Here is a 22,323-nt window from a genome sequence, read left to right on the forward strand (position 1 = left end):
CCAGATCCAGACTAGAAGCGCTGCCTTTGGATAAGCTTATTCTGCAAGAGATCAAAGGCAGACTCTGATTGAACATATTTTAGGGCAAATAATAAACATGAATAAAACATGTCGTGGAAGTTTAGTTGGTCTCTGAAGAAGATGATCAGGTCCTCGGCTAAATTCCCATCAAATTCTATGCTCCACACGGATGTTTTGCAGCTTGAAAACACTGCTCAGTGTGACTGGGCAAGATGTTTCATATAAGATACATGAAATGTGCTCTGTGGTTACATAAAATTTGTAACAAAAACAATGAAGTTTCATCATTACCTTCCCTCTCTTCCCTCCCTTTGGCTCTTTCTGTTTTTCTGTTTGTTTCTGCTTCACAAATCACTCAGTTGGAGGACGGTCAAGGTCCAGTTCTGATGACTACGGTGGCAATGCCAGTGTTCAGTACCAAGAACGAGACTGTAAGCTCACATACAGTGATGCAGAATTCACAACACATTCACTGCCTCGTGATTCCAAAGCTCGATGTCTCAAATGAAATTACAGCTTAACTGAAAAACTGAATTTTCCTCATGAGTTATTCCATCACGGGGAATTAGTCTTTGAGAGAATTGACACAAATGGTAAAATCATTGTTAATTTTTTTGTGTATTTGATGGATGCTAATATCACTTTGATTGCAGTTTGAAAATTGGGACAAAGCGGCGCATTACAAGTTGAATATTTTTATAAATAACATAAACGGAGGCACTGATGCGGCTGTAAAAGATTGTTATGTAAGTAACCTTTTAAACTGAGCTAACCAATTTTCGTATATTTGTGTGCTTGCAGAGAAACCGTGGAATCCTTCTGGGGGTGGTTGGGACAGATGTGCCAGTCTCTGAGCTGCTCAAGACTATCCCCAAGTATAAGGTACCACATCCAGCATCACTTAGTTCTTCCTGCACGTGATTAGGGATCTCAATAGCCATTATTCAATGTTTTACACTATCACACTGACTACCGAGGGTTCCCAATGCTTACTCAAGCAGTTTTATACACTTGTGCACATTGGCACAGTCCTGAATACCCATGCACACAGCTTTAGCTCACAAAGATGTTTTACTGCATGGCTACAACAGCCACTGTCTGTTTCCACCAGATCCTAGCAAGCTATCGCATAAATAGGAGAGACTGATTACACGATGTGCAACTTCTGTGCCCGTTACCCTCTCCTCTACACTGAACTCTGAACATGTTGCTCCACCTCTCCAGTCCCACAAGCGGTCCAAAACCCCACCTTATAATACATAAAATACTCCACATAAGTCAGTCCAGAGTACAGTAACTGAATGCAAAGCCAAGTCGCAGATACATTAGAGATGAGCTTAGTCACAGCTCCTGGTTACACTCGGTTCATTAATGCATTCTGCTCGTGTCCCCCCACCCACATCCCTGCACTGATTTCTTTTGTAGATCTGAATCTTGGATGTGTGTAAGGTGTTGACATTTGAAAGTGTGTTATTTGCTCAGACATGACATGATGAACGATGCCGTCCTTTCCCGTTGTGCGGGTCTCGGTTTTACCACAAAAACAAAGACTCTGAAAGGGGCTTGATTAACCAGATTTACAATTAGGTTCTGATTTGTTATGCATAATTTTGGTGTGTCTTTGTGTGTGCTTTTGCATATTCTACTAGCTGGGCATTCATGGCTACGCCTTTGCAATCACCAACAACGGTTACATCCTCACCCACCCGGATTTACGGCCACTCGTGAGTATTACCTCCAGGACATTTCAGAGTTTACTGAGTGTGACCCTTATTACCATAAAAATCCCTTTTAGGATGCACAGGTTGAAGTTGAAATGTGTTGTTCTGTGCTGGATAGATGAATACACCCTCTCGAGTTCACATCAAGTCACTTACCAATTTTCTTTTTTTGTTGTCACACTGAGATTGTGATTGACTTTAACAGAATGGTGTGTAATTGTGTGGTACTCTGTGTGGTGTGCCTTGTGAGTATGCTGGCTGCGTGGTGGTATGTAGATGAGGAGAGCATGTTCCAGGCCTCTGCTGTTCTGTGAATAGACAGAGATACAGCTTCTGAATGGCTGTGATTAACTCTATTGTACTCACCCACTCCTCTCACAAGAGCTGGACGGAGAGAGTGTAGAAAGAGAGGGAGGCTGCGGGAACCTGCTGAATGTGAGGATAGGTGCAGGTAGGCCTGGTGTAACACTGGGGGAGAAGAGTGAGGTGCTCATATGGATGCCAGGGCAACAGATGAGATGGAGAACAGAGAACAGACAGTGAGGCAGACAGACAGATGGTTTAATAGAGGTCTAATTAAAGACGTTAATGACCAGTGTTTAACAGCTAATGAGGGGTGGGAGACAGTCCTCACTGACAGATTCAAAAGTAGACACACATACAGTAGTAACACAGACGCACACATAAACACACACATACAATGCAATTAAAAAGTTCAGTACTTTGATCTGTTTCACCTTCATTTAATGGGTCAGTGGTCAAGCCAGTGAGCTACCCAGCAGTGGTGTATTCCTGGAGCGTTGCATCCTGACGCTTGATAGAGTAATAAAAGTCACATATACATAAACTGTTGTTGCACGGTTGAATTCTTAAGAAGTTATCGGTGCTTTATTAGGCTGAAGCACTTGATTAAATAAAGGAATAGTGAAATTAAGACTAAACTATCCAGCTATTGGCCCAAGTGCCAGCAGGTATGATGACACCACCTTTTTATAGGTGTACGTAAAATGAAGACTATTCTAAATCAAAGTCGTTTCAAATACAGCTTGTTGGACAAAAATACAGATTTTATGGTTCTGCCTCTGTATGTCACCACAGTGACAAATCAAACAATCAAGACATGATTGAAAGGAAACTTTCAGCTTTAACAAAAAAATGCTTGACTGTTTAAACATTATGGGAATTTATACACAGACCTGCATTTTCAGAGGCTCAGAGGTAATCGGGGAACTGACTGACAAGCAGTCATGGCCATGTGAAGCCTTTGTTATTTCATAGCAAACGAAACAGACATGACATCTGAAGCTGATGCAAAGTGTTGAATTTGTATTTTATAGCTTCTTGCTGTAATTTTCACAAAGATGTGTCAATTCAAGAGAGGGAGGCTGAAGAAACAAAATCAACCTGTCAGAGAGACAGAACAAAAGGCCTGAAAGACCACAGGAGTCAGCTAAAGTGAATGATGACAGAATCATTTCCATGGTTTAGAAAGACAGCTTCACAACATCGAACAATGACAGCAACAAGCAAGAGAAGTCTTCATGAATGGAAATATGGAGGATTTAAAAAAGATCCAAACACTGGTAAGAGCCACTGAAAATGTATAAAAACAGCTGTAATTAACCTAAACAGTTAATGCATTTTTTTTAATTCCTTGGGTTAAAGTCTGCACATCAGCCAAGTGTTGATTGTGGTTGTGTACAGAGGCAACAACTACCAACACTGTCTTTGTCCAGCACGTTGTGGAACTTACTGGATTGTTACCCTGAAATATGAAGTTATTAATTATGAAGTTGACCGAGAAATAAAGCAAAACTCTACTAATAAAGTGGGCCATGCTGTTAAAGTCGTATTAACGTATCACGGGGCGATCGTGGCTCAAGAGTTGGGAGTTCGCCTTGTAATCGGAAGGTTGCCGGTTCGAGCCCCGGCTTGGACAGTCTCTGTCGTTGTGTCCTTGAGCAAGATACTTCACCCGTTGCCTACTGGAGGTGGTCAGAGGGCCCGGTGGCGTCAGTGTCCGGCAGCCTCGCCTCTGTCATTACAGCTACAATGTAGCTGCCATCACCAGTGTGTGAGTGTGTGAATGGGTGAATGACTGCATGTGTAAAGCGCTTTGGGGTCCTTAGGGACTAGAAAAGCGCTATACAAATACAGGCCATTATTAAAAGGGATGGTCAGGAACAAACAGAAAACGTATTGACTGTTTTGTTTAAAACTCACTGTTTCAATAAATAAGCCTTTTCTTATTGAAAAAGATGTGATTTGAATGGAGTAAAAAGATCCTCTTCTTTTTTCATGCATGTAGTTTGGTGAGACAAGCTGTTAGAAACTGTGCTGCAAGCTGCATCACATTCTGCACAATTGAAGCCGCCCACTCCCATCGTCTCTTTGTTGTATGTTAACCAGTGAAAACTATCTGGCCACTTACATCAAAGTACATTTACATTTTTGAAGCTTTGGTTTCTCTTGTGTCACTCCTGCTTTTTTTTCATTACAGTAGCTTTGAAAAACGAGCTTCTGCTATTATTGCGCAGGTGCAAACAGGATTATGTGGAGATAGTTTGTCAACAGTTGCTTGCTTGTCTTTCTGTGGCTACTTCTTACATTAGAGCACAGTCCTAATTTTCAAAGCCAAAGGTAATTTGTCAGCATGACTGAGTAACCACAAGCAAGAAACAGCAGCAGCAACCATGTAAAACTCTATTCCCTCTCATTTTTACTTTTGCTTCTGTATCAGTTAAACAAAGATTGGCTGGTGGCTTCCGGGGTTTACTTTCATACTTAACTGTCAATTATGATAGCAATATCAACCTACTCATCAAACTCTTTCTGTAGTCTTTTCTGTTACAAAAGATTAATTCTTTGGTTCAGTAATAATTTATCATGTATTTGCTCATTTAATCTTCTCAGTTTCTTCTTCGCTATTATACACCTCAGTCTGTTTCCCTCTTTCCCTTCTTAAGGAAAGAAAGGAGGTAAAATGGCTCCATGATTGCCTCCATGCCACTGAAACTATTTCTGATGATCTTCAGGTCCCGTGTTTGGTGTCCACTGGACTGTTTTCCTGTTTTTTAAGGACATGACTTTTATATACGGTTCATCTGATGTAGATTTGGCCTGTCACCTGCACAGTTTTGTCTAGAACCACCATGCAACACCATCCACACCAAGATGTGCCAAGTTTTTGGCTAGTGGCCCTTGTTGGTGCAAACATAGTATTTTATAGCTGTCAGACTCTGTTATCTTTTTATACATTCAACTAAATAAATGGGAATAAATGATGTGTTTGTGCATGTTAGTAACAAAGTAAAGATTCAATTTAAAATAGATTCTTTGCCAAGTTGTAGATTATATGTACACACAACACTGGTTCATCCCTTGAGTTTCGCCCCTGCTTGACTGGATCACAGTGCAGTTGCTATGTGGCTTAACAAACATGCGACACTGGACAACTATTGTTCAAGACTATTTAAAACAAAATACAAACATTTTCTTGGAGGTTGTGATGACATTTTCATTATGTGAAATGCAATGGCTTGTTTTGATAACTGATAACAACAACAGAACAACAAAAGAATTGCCGTAGTTTGGCATACTCTTTCTGTTATGTCATTTCCAGTATTTCTGATTGTGCGTGCATGTGTGTGTTGGGATGTTTGTGCAGTATGGAGATGGCAAGAAGAGAAGAAAACCGAACTATAGCAGCGTGGATCTGTCTGAGGTGGAATGGGAGGATAAGGAAGACACGGTGAGACACTAGTAAATCTGCATCAAGTGTCAGGACAGCAGCGCTCTGAAAATCAGTGTCATCAAGCACAACTGTGTGTGTGTGTGTGTGTGTGTGTGTGTGTGTGTGTGTGTGTGTGTGTGTGTGTGTGTGTGTGTGTGTGTGTGTGTGCGCTTTGTCTTTCTAGCTAAGAAATGCAATGGTCAACAGGAAGACGGGGATCTTCTCAATGGAGGTGAAGAAGAGTGTAGACAAAGGGGTGAGAAATGCAAAGTTCAGAAATAAAACAACAAAACGCACAAACAACGCACTTGTCAGAATGTCCTAAAGGCTGAGCGAGAGAAAATACTTACCAGCAAGCATTCACTCTGCTAAGGGCTTGTTACAGCTGGCTCAGTGATGTACAGGACTGACTTGGGGATTTTGTTTCTGATTTGGTTTGCTGTGCATGCACTGGTGTGTCTCTCTGCGTGTGAGCCCCTTATCTCCACAAAGCACATGTTGCTGAATACGGGGAAACAGCAGCCCGTTGATTCTGCTTTACTTCCTGCCTGTCAGAGAGAGAGAAAGGTGTGTGTAGATATGTGTGAATGTGTTAAATGTGTGTTCGCACATATTAAAGAGCGATTTGCATTAGGCTGATTATTATACAGATATTATACAGACATCCACACACACACATACACACACACATTATTATTATTATTATTGTATATCTATATTTATATAGAGAGACAGAGACGCTCACAAGAGACTCTTTATGAATGTACTGATGTCCATCTGCAGCTAAGGACTGCCCAACAGAAGCTTGTACTACTTGCACCACTAGATGGCGCTAGATTGCAAGAAATGATATCAGACAGCACCGCCTGGCGTTTAACGCAGCCTCTATATTCACCTCTTTCAGAAACGTGTGCTGATTTTGCACAATGATTACTACTACACAGACATCAAAGGGACTCCTTTCAGGTAAGAAGTCTGAAGACTTCCTTAAGCTAACGAAGCTGAATTTTCCGGTGGTTAATCTGTAAACGACAACAGATTTTTAGGAAATATGTTTTGTTTGTTTTGTTTTAGGGGTTTTTGTTTATTTTTGTTTGTTTTGTTTGTTTGTTTTAGTCTAGGGGTTGCTCTTTCCAGAGGCCATGGGAAGTTTTTCTTCAGGGGGAACGTGACAGTAGAGGAAGGTAGGAAATCAGCCTTTTTGCTTTCTGACTCATTTCTGTGTTGTTGTTGTTTTTGTTGTTGCTTTTATTTTTGTTTTCCTACTTTTCTCTCCCTCGCACTCTCTCGATCCCTCTTCTTCTTCTAAGGGCCTTTGTTTTTCTGTTTCTCATTAAACAAGCACTCAGCAAGTAGTTTAGTTTGTAAATGCTTCTCTGAGCACTACATGAAATGCAGCATCACAGAGAGCTTTTTAGTATTATAATAATACTTTTCTATTATTTTGTTGTATAAAAACACAAAAACACAATCACAAAATGCACTTTCTAAAGTTATTTTAGGACAAAAATGTTTAATAAAAATATATTTGGATATCATTTTCTAGGAATGCATGGTATAAAAGTCTCTTTGCAGAATGATTAGTCAGAACCAATAAAACGGCCTGTTTTTAAAAACAATAACAAGAAGAAATACTTTTCCATCCTCGGTGATATTTGTGCAGAAAAAGCTGGATTCTGACATTAACTATGCCCGTTCAAATCTTATGATTATTGTATTAAGGGATTAATATTACACGAAGGTTAAAATAACATTTGATGTTGTGACTGGATGAAGTTGACATTAGATAATCTGATTAAATCAGTAAACATTCATCATGTTTTATAAACTGTGTTGGGTATGTAAAGTCTTCTAACTTCTCCTCTTTGGCCCAACGTAACCAGTTCCTCTTCAAACCTGTAGACACTTTTTGTCTAGTCTTTCTCTTCATGTAGTGATTTAAAAAGCCACAACTTCACAGGAAGTTAAATATTCCCCTTTGCGGCTCCTTAGGTGTGTTGTGCGTCCTTCTCCTGACAGTGTTGTATGTCTGCTCCTGCTTGTGTGTTTCTCCACGTGCATGCATGTCTGTTTTCACGTCAGTCCCCATGCATGTTAATATTCATGCGGTGGTGGTGGTGTGTGTGTCTGTCTGTGTGTTTCTCTAAACATGTCCATCACACAGAGCGCTCAGAGCATGACTTGGCTCTTCCTGATCTAATCAGAGCTGTCACATCCATTCAAAAAACACATTTTTCATCCCCCGGTGTGTGTTTAAGTGTGCGCAGTGGAGATGTAGATGCCTAGCCCTATTATTATGACTTCATATTGAGTGTTTTTGCGTATTTGTTTTGAACCAAATAGTTTTCACGTTTTCTTTTTTACAGGACTTCATGACTTGGAGCATCCTGATGTAGCCCTGGCAGACGAATGGTAAGAGTATATTCCCGCCGCTGTTTTATCCCCGTCCCTTACTCAAAGGACATCTTTATTGGGCTAAATCCTAAAATACTGCCAAATCATAAAAATAAATCAAAGTTAGGTTTGATGTCAGCTGAAATACAACAGCTCTACAACAGTTTTTGGGATCTGCAGAACTTTGACTTGATTGTTTGTGTCACTTGATGACTTGTGGTCTCCAGGCTTGGGAACCAACATCTAAACACATTACAATAAATGCTTTTCAAACTAATGCTTGTAAATGAAAAGAAGTGTCTTCCTTCTACCTCAGGTTTTATTCACTGGAGATGCTTTGCAATCCAAAAGCAACTGAAAGCAACTGGATTATGTGACCAAAACTAAAGCGATTACAGTTTTAAGAAAGGAACTGATCTGAAGTTGGTTGTGACTCTAACAAACGCTCATATTTTTCTCTCTTGTCATGTTACAGGACATACTGCAACACAGATGAGCACCCAGAGCACCGCTACCTGAGTCAGATAGAGGCAATTAAACTGTACCTCAGTGGGCACGAACCCCACTTATATTGTTAGTTATGCTCATTTACAGCCCCCATATTTTATATGTTATTAGCAAGTTAATGAACAAGCTTCACGTGTGGAAATGTGCCTTTTTGCCTTTGTCCTGTTAGGTGACAAGGAGCTGATTCAGGAAGTTCTCTTTGATGCAGTGGTGACCGCTCCATTGGAAGCCTACTGGACCAGCCTTGTGCTTAATAAGTCAGAGTATGTCACCTTATTACCCTTTAAAATAAAAGGAAAGTGAAATGATGTTGTTATTTATGTTGGATTTTATTCCTCTTTGAAATAGAAAATACCATAATATGGAGCATATATTTGCACAGCTAAAATGTTAATAATTTAGCACAGTTACTGATTTCTTTGGCTTAAAATGAATTCACAACAGCCGGATATTCATTTGTCACATGATACAGGAATTCTGATAAAGGAGTGGAGATAGCTTACCTGGGCACGAGAACAGGCCTGTCCAGGATTAACCTGTTTGTGGTGCCAGATGAACTTACAAGCAAGTACGTTTTCTGACTGCACGCATACAGTGTGTGCGCATGAACACGGCCTGATGTTTGTGTTGACTTTAGTGTTGTTTACGATTCCAGTTTGTATATTTGGTGTGTCGTGTGCGTCATTTGTATTCTCTGTTTCCCGTCTGCTTTAAGAGACTTTCTGACAGCTGAAGACCGAGAGGGGGTGTTCAATGCCGACCACTTTCCCCTGTGGTACAAGAGAGCGGCAGAACAAGTTCCTGGTACCTTTGTTTACTCTCTGCCTTTTAACACAGGTTAGTCGTGACTTTCATTTGGATGGTGATGATGTTGTCTCTGTGTTTGAGGAAACATCGGTACTGTTAAATCCTCATTATAGTGAACTGACGACACTGGAACCCACGAGTTAAAAAACACAGTCATTATATTTTCTAAAGAAGCTTATATTTTGTAAACTAATTGAATACACTAATGTGGTTTTAAAAGGACCCTTTGAAATGTTCTCTGTCCCTCTTTCACCCATTTTTGGCTGTTTTCTCTGGCCGTGCATCTGTACCTCCCCTTCCTCTCTTATTAATTCTGGGCTGTGTTCTTGTGGATCGCACTGATTGCTGTGGCTTGAAATAAGATACATTAGGAAGAGGTTCAGCCCTTTCCATAGTGACTTGCCCAGAACACAAATACAGACGCACACAGAGTCACAAAAAGACCCACATACACACAAGCCCCTCGCGCATATTCAGTGTAACTGTTTCTCTAAGAAAAGGGTTTCTCCTCCAGAGGCAGAATGTGCTCTCATCTGTTCTCAGCCTCAGGGTTTCCATTAGTGCCAGCTAATACAAGTGATCTGAAAGCCTCTTATTTACTCGCCGGACTTGCCTTGGATGCACTCTTCCTCTCAGGACTGTGGTAGTTAGCTGCAGCCATAAATAGGGCTCTGTGGTATCTATGATCAGCGTTCCTCTCTCCAATCTCCCTGTGGTCAGTTCAGAAATAATATAAGGAATTATGATATGACTGATATGTGAACTCTGCGTGTCTTTGTCGTTTGTATTTGTGTGTGCTTTTGTGTGCGTTTCAGGGTCGGAGAACAAGAGTGTTGTTTTGGCCAGTACTGCTATTCAGCTTTTGGATGAGAGGAAATCACCAATAGCTGCAGGTAAGCGAGCACGCAAGTGTGTCTTCCTGTATTTTTGTTTTACACCCACTCACCTATGCGCACACCCACATCCACAGAACCTTACACGGCTTCATTTTCCCCAGTTTACACTTGTCTCCCCACACCTCTCTTCCACTTTGAGGTGAAACACTCCCTGCCCATGTCTGTGTGTTTACCCCTGCATTTTACAATAGATTGTTACATCCTTTAGTAATTATGCTTAATTACTGCATATCAGTGGAACACTGCTTCAAATTAAAGCTGAAAGTCTGCATGTAAGTGCCTTTCGTGCATTTTTTTCTTATGCCTCTGTGTCTGTTTAAAGCATATTGCAGCCTAGATGATTTCTTTGTGGCCTGCCTCATCTCACATCCTGGTGACTCAGAAGCCCCACAATGTAACGCCCATACAGTGCAACTTGGTGCAGTCAGAAAGTTCATGGCTCTTGTTGAGTTACCATTATCTCAGTTACAGAGGAAAAGAATAAATGGAAGGAGGGGAAAAGGGGGAGGAGGACAGACATGCAGGCATACATATGGTTTCTCTGTCACTAGGTTGTATTTTTAGGACATTTGTTTATAATCTAACTCTCCCCAAAGCCACAGGAAGAGTCAGTGTTACAGTGAGTATAGGTCAGTTGAGTTATGAAAGTTTTGTGATGGTTTATTCGTAGTAATTGGTATAGATGATCCTGCTTCCTCACTGTTTTTAACATTTAGATTAGAGTTTTAAATCAATGAATTGTTCTAGTCACATATAGTGAAGCACACTTGTGAAGTACAGCCATCCTTTCCACTGGCGAAAATATACACAAAGGACCAAAGACTAAGGATCTGTGTCCACGCTCTCGTCAACACATGACGACCAGCTTCGTGCCAGTGGAGAAATCCCAGAACACGGTTTGATGTGGAGAGAAACACGAGGGAAGTCTTTCGGGCTAGCAGTGATAAAATAAGAGACCAAATAAAAGGGCAGTGGGAGAGAAAATTATTTCACGGTGCCTGGATGCGCTGACATGAAAGCAGTGCATTGTGGGTATTCTTGGCCAGGGGGAAACCACTGGAGCAGAAGGACAGAGATGGGAGAGTCTGTGCGCTGCCACGGCGCACGCAGACACACAAGCATGCACACATGCATGCACACAGCGTATGCATCAGGTTTCCAGCCCACAGTTTACACCAGCCCACAGGATTATTTGACCCTGATGACTTGATCACTGTAGTTTTAAGATAACAACATTCTCTCAAATCCTACTCAGCAGCAATGCAAATGACTAGTCAGCATCAAGACTTTTAGAAGACCTTATTGTTGGAGTGGGTGCTGATGTACGGCACTGATGATCACGTTTGTCAGAGCAGCAGGGGGTGTCTGTGCGGATGATTTTATATAAGAGAGTCAGATGGGAGGAGAGATGTAGGCTAGAATGCAAATTGAGCGTAGGGCGGTTAGGGCCAGTTTTCACTGCACTGCGCTCCACTGAGCTGTGGACTTGTGAATACGCGAACACGCTAACTTAACAGGACAGGCTGATGACATCACATACCACTGGCCCTGCAGACATCGAGTCACAATTTTAATATGTGCATACATAGGCACGCATTTGTATTCCAGTCCGCTTGCGTGTGGATCAGTGTTTGTGGTCACATCCCAAGACACGTGCAGTGAGTCTCCTACCCTGATATACACAAAACCATGAAAGTCACGGCATTTAAACCTAAAGCATTTCTGCACGTTCGTCTGTCTCACTGCACTGAGTAATCGAAACTCTCCAAAAATCGATAATAATAGTTTTTTCTAATAGACACAGGAAAAATATATTTTCATATTTTCTGTTTCTTCTCGAGACATTTTGCTTGTAATAAAATAAAAGATGCAAAAAATATAATGTCAAATGTGCATCTCCCGATGTTTCCCTCAGAAGTCCCAAATTGTTACAGATATGCCATCGTTTCAGCGGATCATTAAGCTGACATGGGCAAAGACATCCACACAGATAGCCCTCATTTCACTGTAACTGTAACTACTGTCGGAGGCATTTTCGCCTGAGGGTCTTACACTGTCTTACAGAACAGTGTATTGAGTTGTGTTACTGTTTTCTTCTGATTTAGACATTAAAATAATGTTTTTATATGTATAAATAATATTTCACGAGTTGATTTCTCTCCAGCATGAGCAAATCTCCCCAGATTTCCCCTCCTTAAACAATATTTTAAGGACCTTATCAAATTAACTGGCAGTATACTGATCAGGTAAAACGCTTCCCTTTATTATATATAATACATATTGTAGGACATGACTACCATCAGCATAAAATCACAAACAGGACTGTTCTCAAAACCTGTAGTTCTAAAACTTAGTGTGTGTGTGTGTGTGTGTGTGTGTGTGTGTGTGTGTGTGTGTGTGTGTGTGTGTGTGTGTGTGTGTGTGCAGCGTGACGATAATTCAGACTCACAAAGTGAAGAGAAAAACAACAAGGCTGAATCCGAGTTGTGTTGTTGTTTTAGTTTGTTTCATTATTGCTTCAGCGAATTTCTCATTTTTAACGTCACAAACGGAAAAATATCCTTTAAGAAAACACTTCCTCCTCAAACCTGTGTCACATTATTAGGCACAGACGCATCTGTAATATGTGCGTACAGTACAGTACGCTTTCACACACGCTCAGTCACAGATAAAAACACAACCTCGTTCACATACACTCACATCAGTGATGCGACAGGACTGACAGCAGCTGCCTACTATGAGTTATCAAAATTACGAATAACAACCAAACGACAACCAAACTCTAAAGTCCATTTTTTAAATACAAGAGCGTCACGATTATACCTACAAGTACACAGTTATAAATATATCAGTGATATGCTTTTCTTAGACAAAACGAATGTTGGAATTCTTTGGCCTGTCCTTCAAACCCGCATACAGCAGAAGACACTCTTCTGATCAGTGCATAGATACCTGTGGAGTTTAGCTACCCAAGTCTCAGAAATGAGGTGAACATACTCGCAAATAAATAATCTCTCGCGCACATACATGCACAAGCACACGCGTGGCACATCCGCAGACAATTAGGTTAAAGGGTTGAGGCCCAGGTTTTAAGTCTCGGGGTAGTTGTCGTCTCCTAGGCGATGGCGTTCTCCAGTGGTTCCTTCTCATCTGCTGTGGCGTGATCTGCACCCTGCGCTGCCGCTAGTTCCTCATTCTTCTTTAACTCCCGCTGATATTTGGCCATGATAGCGGCGTAGGCGCATCCGTACACCGCGGCAGCCAGCATCATCAGACACACGATCCCACACACTACACCGGTGATGATCACTGTGGCAATAGCGTGCCGCAGGTTGACGGGCCGTGGCTTCTGCTTAGTTTCGCACTCTGCCATGCCACCTCCACCTCCACCACCAAATCCCTCCCCCATCGCCATGGGGACGTGGAGAGCATGGCTAGAAGGATGAGCGTGGTTGCCATGGGTGTGACTTTGTAGTAGTCTCTCAGACTCAAGGTGGTGTATGTTGGCAAATAGGTAATGGTAGCTTGTAGTCATACAGACATGGAAGAGCTGGTAAGGGATCTTCTGCAGGTCTCTGTCCTTCATTTCTTCTGGTTGGGAGCAAAGCACTTCATCCACCACTCCACCTGGGGTCAGAGTTTAATAGTTAGAAATGACCAACACTGAGTTTTGAAGGTTGTGTCAGTTGTTCATAACTTAATCACCAAGTATCCTTTGCAGCAGCTTACAGAGAAAACCTCAGTCATACTCATCAGCTAAGCTTGCACTTTGTGTTTTTAGTCTAGGATATATTACTGTAAACGGCCACATTAGCAAGTGTTATGTGATTAAAAGAAGTTGGATCACTAGAGCTGAGTAACATGGGTCAACTGCCTTCTGTATGTACCATAAATCACTTTAGGACCTGCGTCCACATATGTGGACATCACATTTTGGGTTATTTAGATCAAAATACTCAATTTTTATCTACAAGGGCCTGATATCCACTTACGAGGACATTATCCTGCTACTGTTCTATCAACATTTTACACGAATATCCTCATATGTGGCTCTCATTTTTCATAAAAACAAAAATAAGGTTAAAAAAAATCTGGTAATTCTTTGTTTTTACATTCATCGGGCGCCAATGTGCCCAAATATCAAAGAGAAATTCAAAATGCTGCCGAGGAAGAGTTCGGGTCTTAGGAGGCTAATATTCATCGCTCTGTTTTCTTGTAAAGCATGCTCTGTCACACACTGTGACTCTGCTTGTGTTATTAACCACTGGTTTTCTGTTAAGCATGCATTATTGTATCTGGATTCGTTGTTCTGTTTTGTAGTAATTAGAATTTTCAGCCTGTAAGATGAAAGCTGTGTCAGGGTGACATAGGCATGTAGGCGTGCCAGCCAGCTCCATGCACGCCCGGCTTTCATTATACAGTGGTAATTTTGCTATCTAATGCGTGCTGGATTTAGTTTTGCGTGGAAAATAATGTGTTTCACAGTAACAAAGAACTCTTAATCTTCACTGTGTAGCTGAAGACCACAGTTATAAGAGCTGCAGTGCACCGTGTTCAGTAGATTCTCAAGCGGACTGATTTAATATTTTAAAAACTAAAAAAACAATTAACTATCATTAACTCGTTCCCCATACAGATGACATTTGATGAGCTCCCCTGTAATCATGAGTACCCCCAGTAAATAAATATATATATATATATATATATATATATATATATAAATATAGTTTCCAGGTTTTTCAAAGGTCAACTGCATTGGCCGAGGTGCAAAATCAGGCATTTTCCTCTATAATTAGTCTGAGATATGATGCAACCTGCTCAAAGATCAGAGTACAACTTTAAGTTTTAATACATACAAAGCAACGCTCAGCTTGTCTGCAAGCTTCTTTGCAACCTCCTTTCACATCACATCCTCCTTTCATGCTTTGTCTGATCTGTTGTCATTGATGCTTCGTCTGTTCTATGCAGGCGTCTTGCTGCTAAGTTGTGCCAGAGCAGAGATACTGTATACAGATATACATTATTGCAGCTGGAAATGACCATCTCTGTATTAACAGTTAACGCTGATAGTCTCTTCAATGAAAAATTCTCAGCAGGATATTCATTTGGAGACATTTTTATGCTGAAATCCCACATTTTTATAAAGTTCTGTTCTTCTTTTTAAGAATATTCACTTGTTGCATCCTGACCTCTGGCTTGCTGTAGATTTATTCCCATGTATTTCTTGTACTGCTGTGATTAAATATTACAATCAGCACTTTGCCCAGCAAGAAAGGCGTTGTTATGGATGAACCTTGGAAATGTTATGGAAGTTTCCCAGTCGCTGCCTAGAGCTGATAGTGGTCTGACCTTTAAAGAGGTAGGTCTCCAGCCAGAGTTTGAGGCCTATAAGTTGGCAGTCACACCTCCAGGGGTTGCTGCGTAGTGCAAGGCTGTCCAGGTGTGTCAGGGCCTCCAACAGGGAACGATCTAATCGTGTCAGCCTGTTGTGTGCTAGCCCCAGGTGGCTGAGGTTCCTCAAACTGTCCCCCATGGCTCCCGGCAAACCCCACAGGCTGGTGAAAGGGAAACGAAACAAAATAAAATGAGAGTCATGCGAAATCAAATCAGGGAACGTAACTTTTTTTCTAGCATCAAGGTCTAACCTGTTGTGTGAGAGGTCAAGGTGTGAAAGTGAGCGGATAGGTCCAAGCAGCCGCTTGTCGAGCTCCCTCAGGTTGTTGTGAGCCAGGCTGAGTCGCTGCAGCATTCTCAGCCCAAGCAGAGCAGTCGGCGAAATTGTTGTTATAGAGTTATTAGATATATCGAGAATGCGAACAAGGGGTATTTCCCTGAAAGCCATTGATCCAAGCCCCCTGATGCGATTATCTTGAAGGTATAATTCCTGGGTGTCTGGATGCAGTCGTCGCGGGATGTCATACAGTCCTCGACCCCGGCAGTCTACTGCTTTGGTGTTGCTGTTGCAGCTACACTCCTTCGGACAGGCATGTGACAAAGACAGGAGTGAGAGGACAGCACACACCAGTATCGCTGTGGAAACAAAGGGACGCATTAGTGGATCAGACGTGTAAAAGTGGAATATTTGCAGCTGCGTGTCAGAAATGAAGGTGCACTGTAACCCTTCATTCTACAGCTTTCAAAAGTGTTCAATAATATCCTGCAGTACTGTTACATAATTGCAATTGATTCACGCCACAGTGTTACAGTCTAGTCTCCATGTAAATAAAACGGCGTTCGATGATTTGCAGTTTATTTTGTCGCTATATTTTCTGTAGTATATAATAACAGAAATAACTTATTTTAATCTGGGGAAAACAAAATACAGGATTGTGTCATTTTTGGCTTGAATATGTAACTTTTTTCTTTGCTTTTTTTGCATTGTTTTTTTGTATAATAAACAAGAAAGTAAACTTCTGCTAATATGCCAACTCCCACCTCCCACCCCCTTAGACAGGGGCCTTTGGTGACTTTGCCAAAGCCGCATAACCCCTCACCCACACACAAATCCATACGCAGCACATATTAGGTGTCTGATTCCCTTTGAGATAACTTCATGTCCATTCCTTCTGGAACATTACAGCAGTATTTATAGCTTGGCTTGACTAGCTCGAGGCTCAATGAAATGAAGCTCTGACCCAAGCCTGTAAATGTAGCTGGCTCACAAGTCACAAACATATCTGGTGAATAGATGGACATGCTGCATCGCATCTGTTTTCATCGGAACAGAAGCTCCATGTTCCTCTGATCAAATATTTTTATAAATTATGTCTTTACCCTGCAGGAGCTCTTAGGCAACACTCTGCAGCTAACAACACAATAAATAACCAACCACAAAGAACGTTAACATGAATTAGGTAGCAAAAAATAATCATTTAAAACATTCTGCAGTTTGCACCAGAATGACTTTATCTCACCGCTACATTCTTTAAATAAACCACATTTTAACGCAGTCTTCTATTTTCTAACATGCAGTTAAAAGCATCATTTTATCTCTGTTTAGCTGGTGGACTTCTCGGATTACGTTGTACAAGTGTGGAGATATCCAGGCGCAGGTGCTCTAATGTCAGGTGTTTGTTTGGTACAGTGGCTCTTGGCGGTGTTGCCTTTGCAGCTTTTATTTGACTTGCCCCAAACAAAGCGCATCATAACATGGCTGGGTTGAGATTTAATACAGTGCAACGACCTGTGATAATTGCATCCTCGTTACTGAAATGACTGTCCATATGCAAGAATGAATTCAGTCACGTGATCACAAACGGTCCTGCTTACAGGGAACATACAAGCATGAGCACGGCAGCGGCTCAGTGGAGCTCTTTGACAGCATTTGTGGAACGAGATCAACAAAACAGAGAGGCACTTTGCTCTGATGTGTCCCTCCAGCCCAAAGCACCTACAAAGAAGTTTTTCATGACAAACACAACCTGCAGCAAGCATCATTTTAAGTTGTCCTGGTACCAACATAAATAGCTACAAGAAATGTAGAGTTTTTATTCAAAAGCTTTCGTAAGCAACCCTTTTCCAATAGTCAGGGAGCAGTTTACATAATATTCTAGTTTAACAGCCTTTCCATCTACATATACGCACACAGACACACACAAATGCTCTTTATGCTGTTTCCTCTGATGGAGCACCTACCTCTCATTTCTGCCAGTCGTCTTTGGGCCACTTGCATTTACTGGTGTTTCAGTTGAAGATCCATTAGCCGTCAGTAAGGCTGAGATTAGCTTGTCCTGGTAATCATCTGTGCAGGCTGATATGGTCAGCAGGTGAGAAGAGATTTAAGATCAACAGCAGAAACCCGTGTTGCTCTTAAAACCCCCAGCACTGGCAGCAAGGGCATGAAACCCCATCAGATCGGGTGAATTAGAGCACAGAGCTCAGTGCCAGCCGGGCAGCCAGTCTGGGAATCACTGGAGTTAGAAAGCTCTGCCTCTCTCTCCCTGGCTTGCGCTCTCTCTCTCTCCTCTCTTGCTCTTTATCTCTCTCTCCCTGTTGCTCTCCTACCATCTCTCAACCTCTTTTTCTGCCTCTGCCTGTAATTTTCTGCATCCTAATCTTTTACATTTCCTCTTGCTCGTTTATGTTGAATTTCGGCTCTTCAAACCAAATCAACACTTCTGTCTCTCTTCGCTCCCTCGCTCTCCCTGTCCCCAGTTGCATTTGTGAGTGTGATGGTGTGTCATCTCTCAGTGGACAGCTGTGCCTCTCAAATCACAGCACAAACACATTCACTGACATTCACGTTACCTCCTATTTGCTCTGGCAAGAACCGAACTAGACAAAATTAGATCTGGATTGCAGCCTCTGCACAAATATTCAAACACTTCAGCACGCAGCGAACATTGTCAGAGGATGCCCATTGCTGTGGCATGGTTGGATGCTATTATGCATGAGCCGTGGGCAGAAGGGCTGGCAGAACACGCCCCCAGCACAGCAACACAGAATGCACGAATGCACACACACATTAGGATATGTAGCGGTTGCAATATAGTTACATGGATTTTTCTTTTTAATACGCGTGTGTATGTGCGTGTAGATGGATTGACTGTGAAGCTTGTATAAACTCATGGGTGGCTTGAAGGAGAAGCAAAAAATGAGCAAAGGAAGGGATTGGAGAGATTATTATGATAAATATGATTAAGCTTACATGCAGGCTCAGTCCTGCAATACCCTTTGTGGTATTTGCTCTCCTGTCCATCCATATTTACATCCCTTCTTCCCTCTGCTGAAGGGCCTGACAATTATGTCAGTTCTGTCATGTTAAACCTGAGGTCAGTTTGTGTCACCAGTTTATGTTAAATTCATTATTATTGTTCTAAATGACTAAAGGTTTGCTCAGTTAACCTTGAGCGACTACTGCAGGCAAACATAAATCCATGTACTTGCACACACACACACAGACATAAAGACAAATCGACACATTCACTTGCACACTGGAGTGGTTCTGTACGCCTACACAGGCAAATACATCCTCAAATGTGTGATGACACCTTTGTATTTGCTAAAAGCCCGTATGGTTGATATGCCCAGACAGTCTGCTGTGTTTGTGCTGTAACGTGTGAACGTCTCCTCGAGTTACCTAAAAAGAAACAGAGGAAAAAACATGTCCTCCTCTGACTAGGACGCCACATATTATCACCATGTGATCACGTGATATCCTGTGATGCTTCAGTGCATGTGGAAATAACCTTAAGGGGAAGCTACATAGATGCTATCTGTGCATGATCTCATTCACAAATGTTTGCAATGTAGCCAAAACAGACTTTTATTCTGTAGCCATTAAAGGCAGATGGTGTGTATGCCCAAGTGTGTGAATCAGATGAGTTGAGAACTAGGCAACGCAGAAGCTTCAAATTGATTGATAAGGTCCAGCTACTAAAAATCTTGGATGACTTTGAATCTCAGTGACCTTGACCTCAAGGTCAGAGGTCATGTTTTCTGAAAATCTTGTGAATGCGAGGATTTTCAAAATGCTGTCATATTTGCGTCTACTGAAAATCATGGCTGATTTCAAATCTCATGAGGTCAGAGGTTTGAAAATCTTGCGAATGCGATAACTTGAGAATAAGGCGATGCAGGATTTTGAAATTGATACCACAGGGGTGTCTGCTAGGAGGCTGAAACTAGCTGTTTCCAGTATTTCTATATTGCTGAACAGCAGTGAATCAAGTCTAATGCAACAAGAAGACAGGAAGGAGAGGTCAGTTAAGTCTGTCTGCATCCTCCTGTTCTGTTCATCCTCTGACAATTCTGCAGGATGTTGACATGATCCACCCCGTGTGCTGTGGAACTGCTGCTGCATGAATGCACAAACAAATGTGAAAATCACTCCTCTCTCTCTGTTCTGTGTATGCGTGCATGCTTGTTCTAGAGGTGTTTTTTGAGCTGCAGCTGCAATGTGACTCGATGCATGTGCACGCTCAACAAATTCTGGTTATGCACAAGAGCACTAACATTCAGATGCAGTCCTGCACTGATGGACATTTACATTTACGCAATCCTTATTAGACTCCCCAAATACCTGTGGACTTTAAGTCGTTGTCATCTCTCCCTGCCTGGGATTGCACTTATACAAGATTGGTGATCGGATGGATTTAGAGTGGATTTTATGTCTCTTCATGTTTGGACTCATAAACCCAGCTCAGGGCATAAATACCCCCAAGTTCTTAAATCATACTTTAGGAAATTAAATGTTCCCCCATAGTACAGAAAATTCCTGAGCATTAGTGAGACAGATTTGGGCTTTTGTTCTGAGCCAGCTTCCCCGTAGCAGCCAAATCAGTGCACGTTTAACCCCTAATACCATCTCGCACAGAGCAAACTCCTCTGCCATTCATACTGGATTTATGTTAACTTGATTTTCTTTCTGAGGTAACAGACATGCCATCATATTAATGTCTCTATATTAGAAAATAATAACTTTAACTGGCATATACATTCACTAATTTGTCATCTTTTTGTGTTATAAAAACACCTTTACCATTTATTACTTTTTTCTTTCTTTTTCAGAGAAGATCTTTTTATTGTCTTGATGATGTGGACTCTTCCTGGTTTAGCATCACGTGTGTTTCCAGTGCTGTTGCCCAGCATCTTAAATTAGACTCTTCTCCTGGGTTTTCCATGTGGGTGTAGAAGTGGTGGGCTGCTGAAAGGATCTGGCAAAGCTCATGATGGGATAAGCTGCACCTGTTCCTCTGGGCAAGAGCTAAAACAGGATGCAGTAGCACCCCGCTGCACTTAAATATTCACACAAACACATAATTATCCTGAAAGAAATGCAAAGCTAATGTTATCATCTATGAAGGCTTCATGCTTTAAATTAGCATTTTATATTTATTTATATTTATTATCTTGATCCCATCTACACGCTACACTGTGTGTTTCTCTCTGCATAATCAGACAGAAACACAGAAGTGTGCCTAAACTAATTCAGTTTGCCTTGAATGCTACCACTGCACCAGGAGGAGGAGGAGTGAATGAGAATGGTGACTAAATGTGCGTCTGGTGAACTGTAGCGGTGTTTTCGGCCGAGCGTGTTTCACTTCTGCTTCGTTTGGAATGAAATCTGTTACACACTCGGTGTTTGAATGCTGCCTTCTTTAGTATGTACAAATATCCACACTACTTGGACTCAAAACCATCTACACTCGCCAATCCGTGTATCTTTCATACTGTAGTTTAATATCCAGTTTGTTAAATCTATTCAGATGCTCCCTTCTTTTTGATTTAGTTTGCTACCTGATTGCACTGCTTTTGGATAAAGCTCTGTGACATGCTTCTAAAGATTTACAGACCACCTAAAGGATGACAAACCCCCACTGAGAGAACGCTCGTCCTCCTGAGTCTTAATAGCATGAGGTAGAGCGAGAGGAGGACGAGTAGGAGAAGAAGTTAAAGCCTGTGGTAAATGTGTCAGTCTTTCCGTAGTCAACTCCGAAAAAGCTGACGCATTTAATGTCAGCCGGTGTCTTTTTCCAGGCAAGGAATTCTGGTCAGATCTGTGCATTTAAGGACCTGCTGCGATGTGGCTTATGGACGTGAGAGCAGCTCAGTGTAGCAGCTCTGGAAGTGCACGTCAGGATAGCAACAGGGAAGCAGACTGAGGAATGGATTTCATGTGGCCACAGAGAAAGAAGTCTGGTTTAGAGTGATGTGAAATTTTAAGTGTGGTTAGTGGCATCTGCACACATGGTAGACTTACACATTCAGCCTTCCAGAAATACAAGCTGATGCATGTATGGTCCGGGGCGTACTCGCCCTTGTAGCCTGTTTTGTCTGTTTTCGTCATTGGAGGTTAATGAATGATGCGTTCTGATGCTGCGTGTATATTAAGATTCTCTTGTGCCAGCGGGATAACGTTGTGTATAACAGAGATCACAGTGCACTTCCCAACACACAGAACACATGACCTGCTGCTGTCTCTGCGTGACTCTTTCTCTTACAGCTGTGGGCATCCAGATGAAACTGGAGTTTTTTCAGAAGAAATTCTGGACAGCAAGCAGACAGGTACAAATGCATTAACACAGAACCTGCATGTGAAATGCAGAATAACACCTTGCAAGCTCAATATAAAAACTGTAACTAATGTTGTTTATGTTTGTTTATGTTTGAGTTTTGAAAAAATATTTCACATTTGATGAAATAATAACAATTTGAAACTTTACACAAAAGGTCGTCGGTCTGTCCAATTAAATTGACTATCCATTAGTTTTCCTATTCCGCAAGTCTTTAAAGGTTTCCAGTG

General features: G+C 41.6%; 2 protein-coding genes across 3 annotated transcripts in view; one reads left to right on the forward strand and one right to left on the reverse strand.

Moving 5' to 3' along the window:
* The window catches only part of cacna2d3a (calcium channel, voltage-dependent, alpha 2/delta subunit 3a), a 130,188-nt gene that overhangs the window by 91,116 nt on the left and 16,749 nt on the right, over positions 1-22,323 (forward strand). For both annotated transcript variants that reach the window (XM_026155216.1, XM_026155217.1), the window contains 14 exons: positions 381-452; positions 823-903; positions 1,671-1,745; positions 5,410-5,493; positions 5,660-5,731; positions 6,380-6,441; positions 6,592-6,659; positions 7,842-7,887; positions 8,345-8,442; positions 8,546-8,639; positions 8,849-8,944; positions 9,092-9,213; positions 9,999-10,076; positions 22,024-22,085. In XM_026155216.1, the coding sequence (XP_026011001.1) occupies positions 381-452; positions 823-903; positions 1,671-1,745; positions 5,410-5,493; positions 5,660-5,731; positions 6,380-6,441; positions 6,592-6,659; positions 7,842-7,887; positions 8,345-8,442; positions 8,546-8,639; positions 8,849-8,944; positions 9,092-9,213; positions 9,999-10,076; positions 22,024-22,085 (1,110 nt within the window). The remainder of the gene's footprint in view (positions 1-380; positions 453-822; positions 904-1,670; positions 1,746-5,409; positions 5,494-5,659; positions 5,732-6,379; positions 6,442-6,591; positions 6,660-7,841; positions 7,888-8,344; positions 8,443-8,545; positions 8,640-8,848; positions 8,945-9,091; positions 9,214-9,998; positions 10,077-22,023; positions 22,086-22,323) is intronic.
* lrtm1 (leucine rich repeat transmembrane protein 1) lies at positions 10,616-18,055 on the reverse strand. Its single transcript, XM_026155218.1, has 4 exons — positions 17,715-18,055; positions 15,725-16,109; positions 15,429-15,634; positions 10,616-13,706 (listed from the first exon to the last, which is right to left on the reverse strand). Exons 1-4 carry the CDS (start codon positions 17,749-17,751, stop codon positions 13,195-13,197), a joined length of 1,140 nt encoding a protein of 379 aa, XP_026011003.1. The 5' UTR covers positions 17,752-18,055; the 3' UTR covers positions 10,616-13,194.

Source organism: Astatotilapia calliptera, chromosome 20 (assembly GCF_900246225.1).
Source record: "Astatotilapia calliptera chromosome 20, fAstCal1.2, whole genome shotgun sequence".
Classification (NCBI taxonomy): domain Eukaryota; kingdom Metazoa; phylum Chordata; class Actinopteri; order Cichliformes; family Cichlidae; genus Astatotilapia; species Astatotilapia calliptera.

What these genes read in the sequence shown, in the direction of transcription:
- lrtm1 (XM_026155218.1), bottom strand. Translation starts at nt 17,751, where the DNA reads ATGCAAGTGGCCCAAAGACGACTGGCAGAAATGAGAG. An exon ending in ACGACTGGCAGAAATGAGAG is followed by an intron (nt 16,110 to 17,714) that starts GTAGGTGCTCCA and finishes TTGTTTCCACAG; the next exon opens with CGATACTGGTGTGTGCTGTC. An exon ending in GGAGACCTACCTCTTTAAAG is followed by an intron (nt 13,707 to 15,428) that starts GTCAGACCACTA and finishes CTCTGACCCCAG; the next exon opens with GTGGAGTGGTGGATGAAGTG.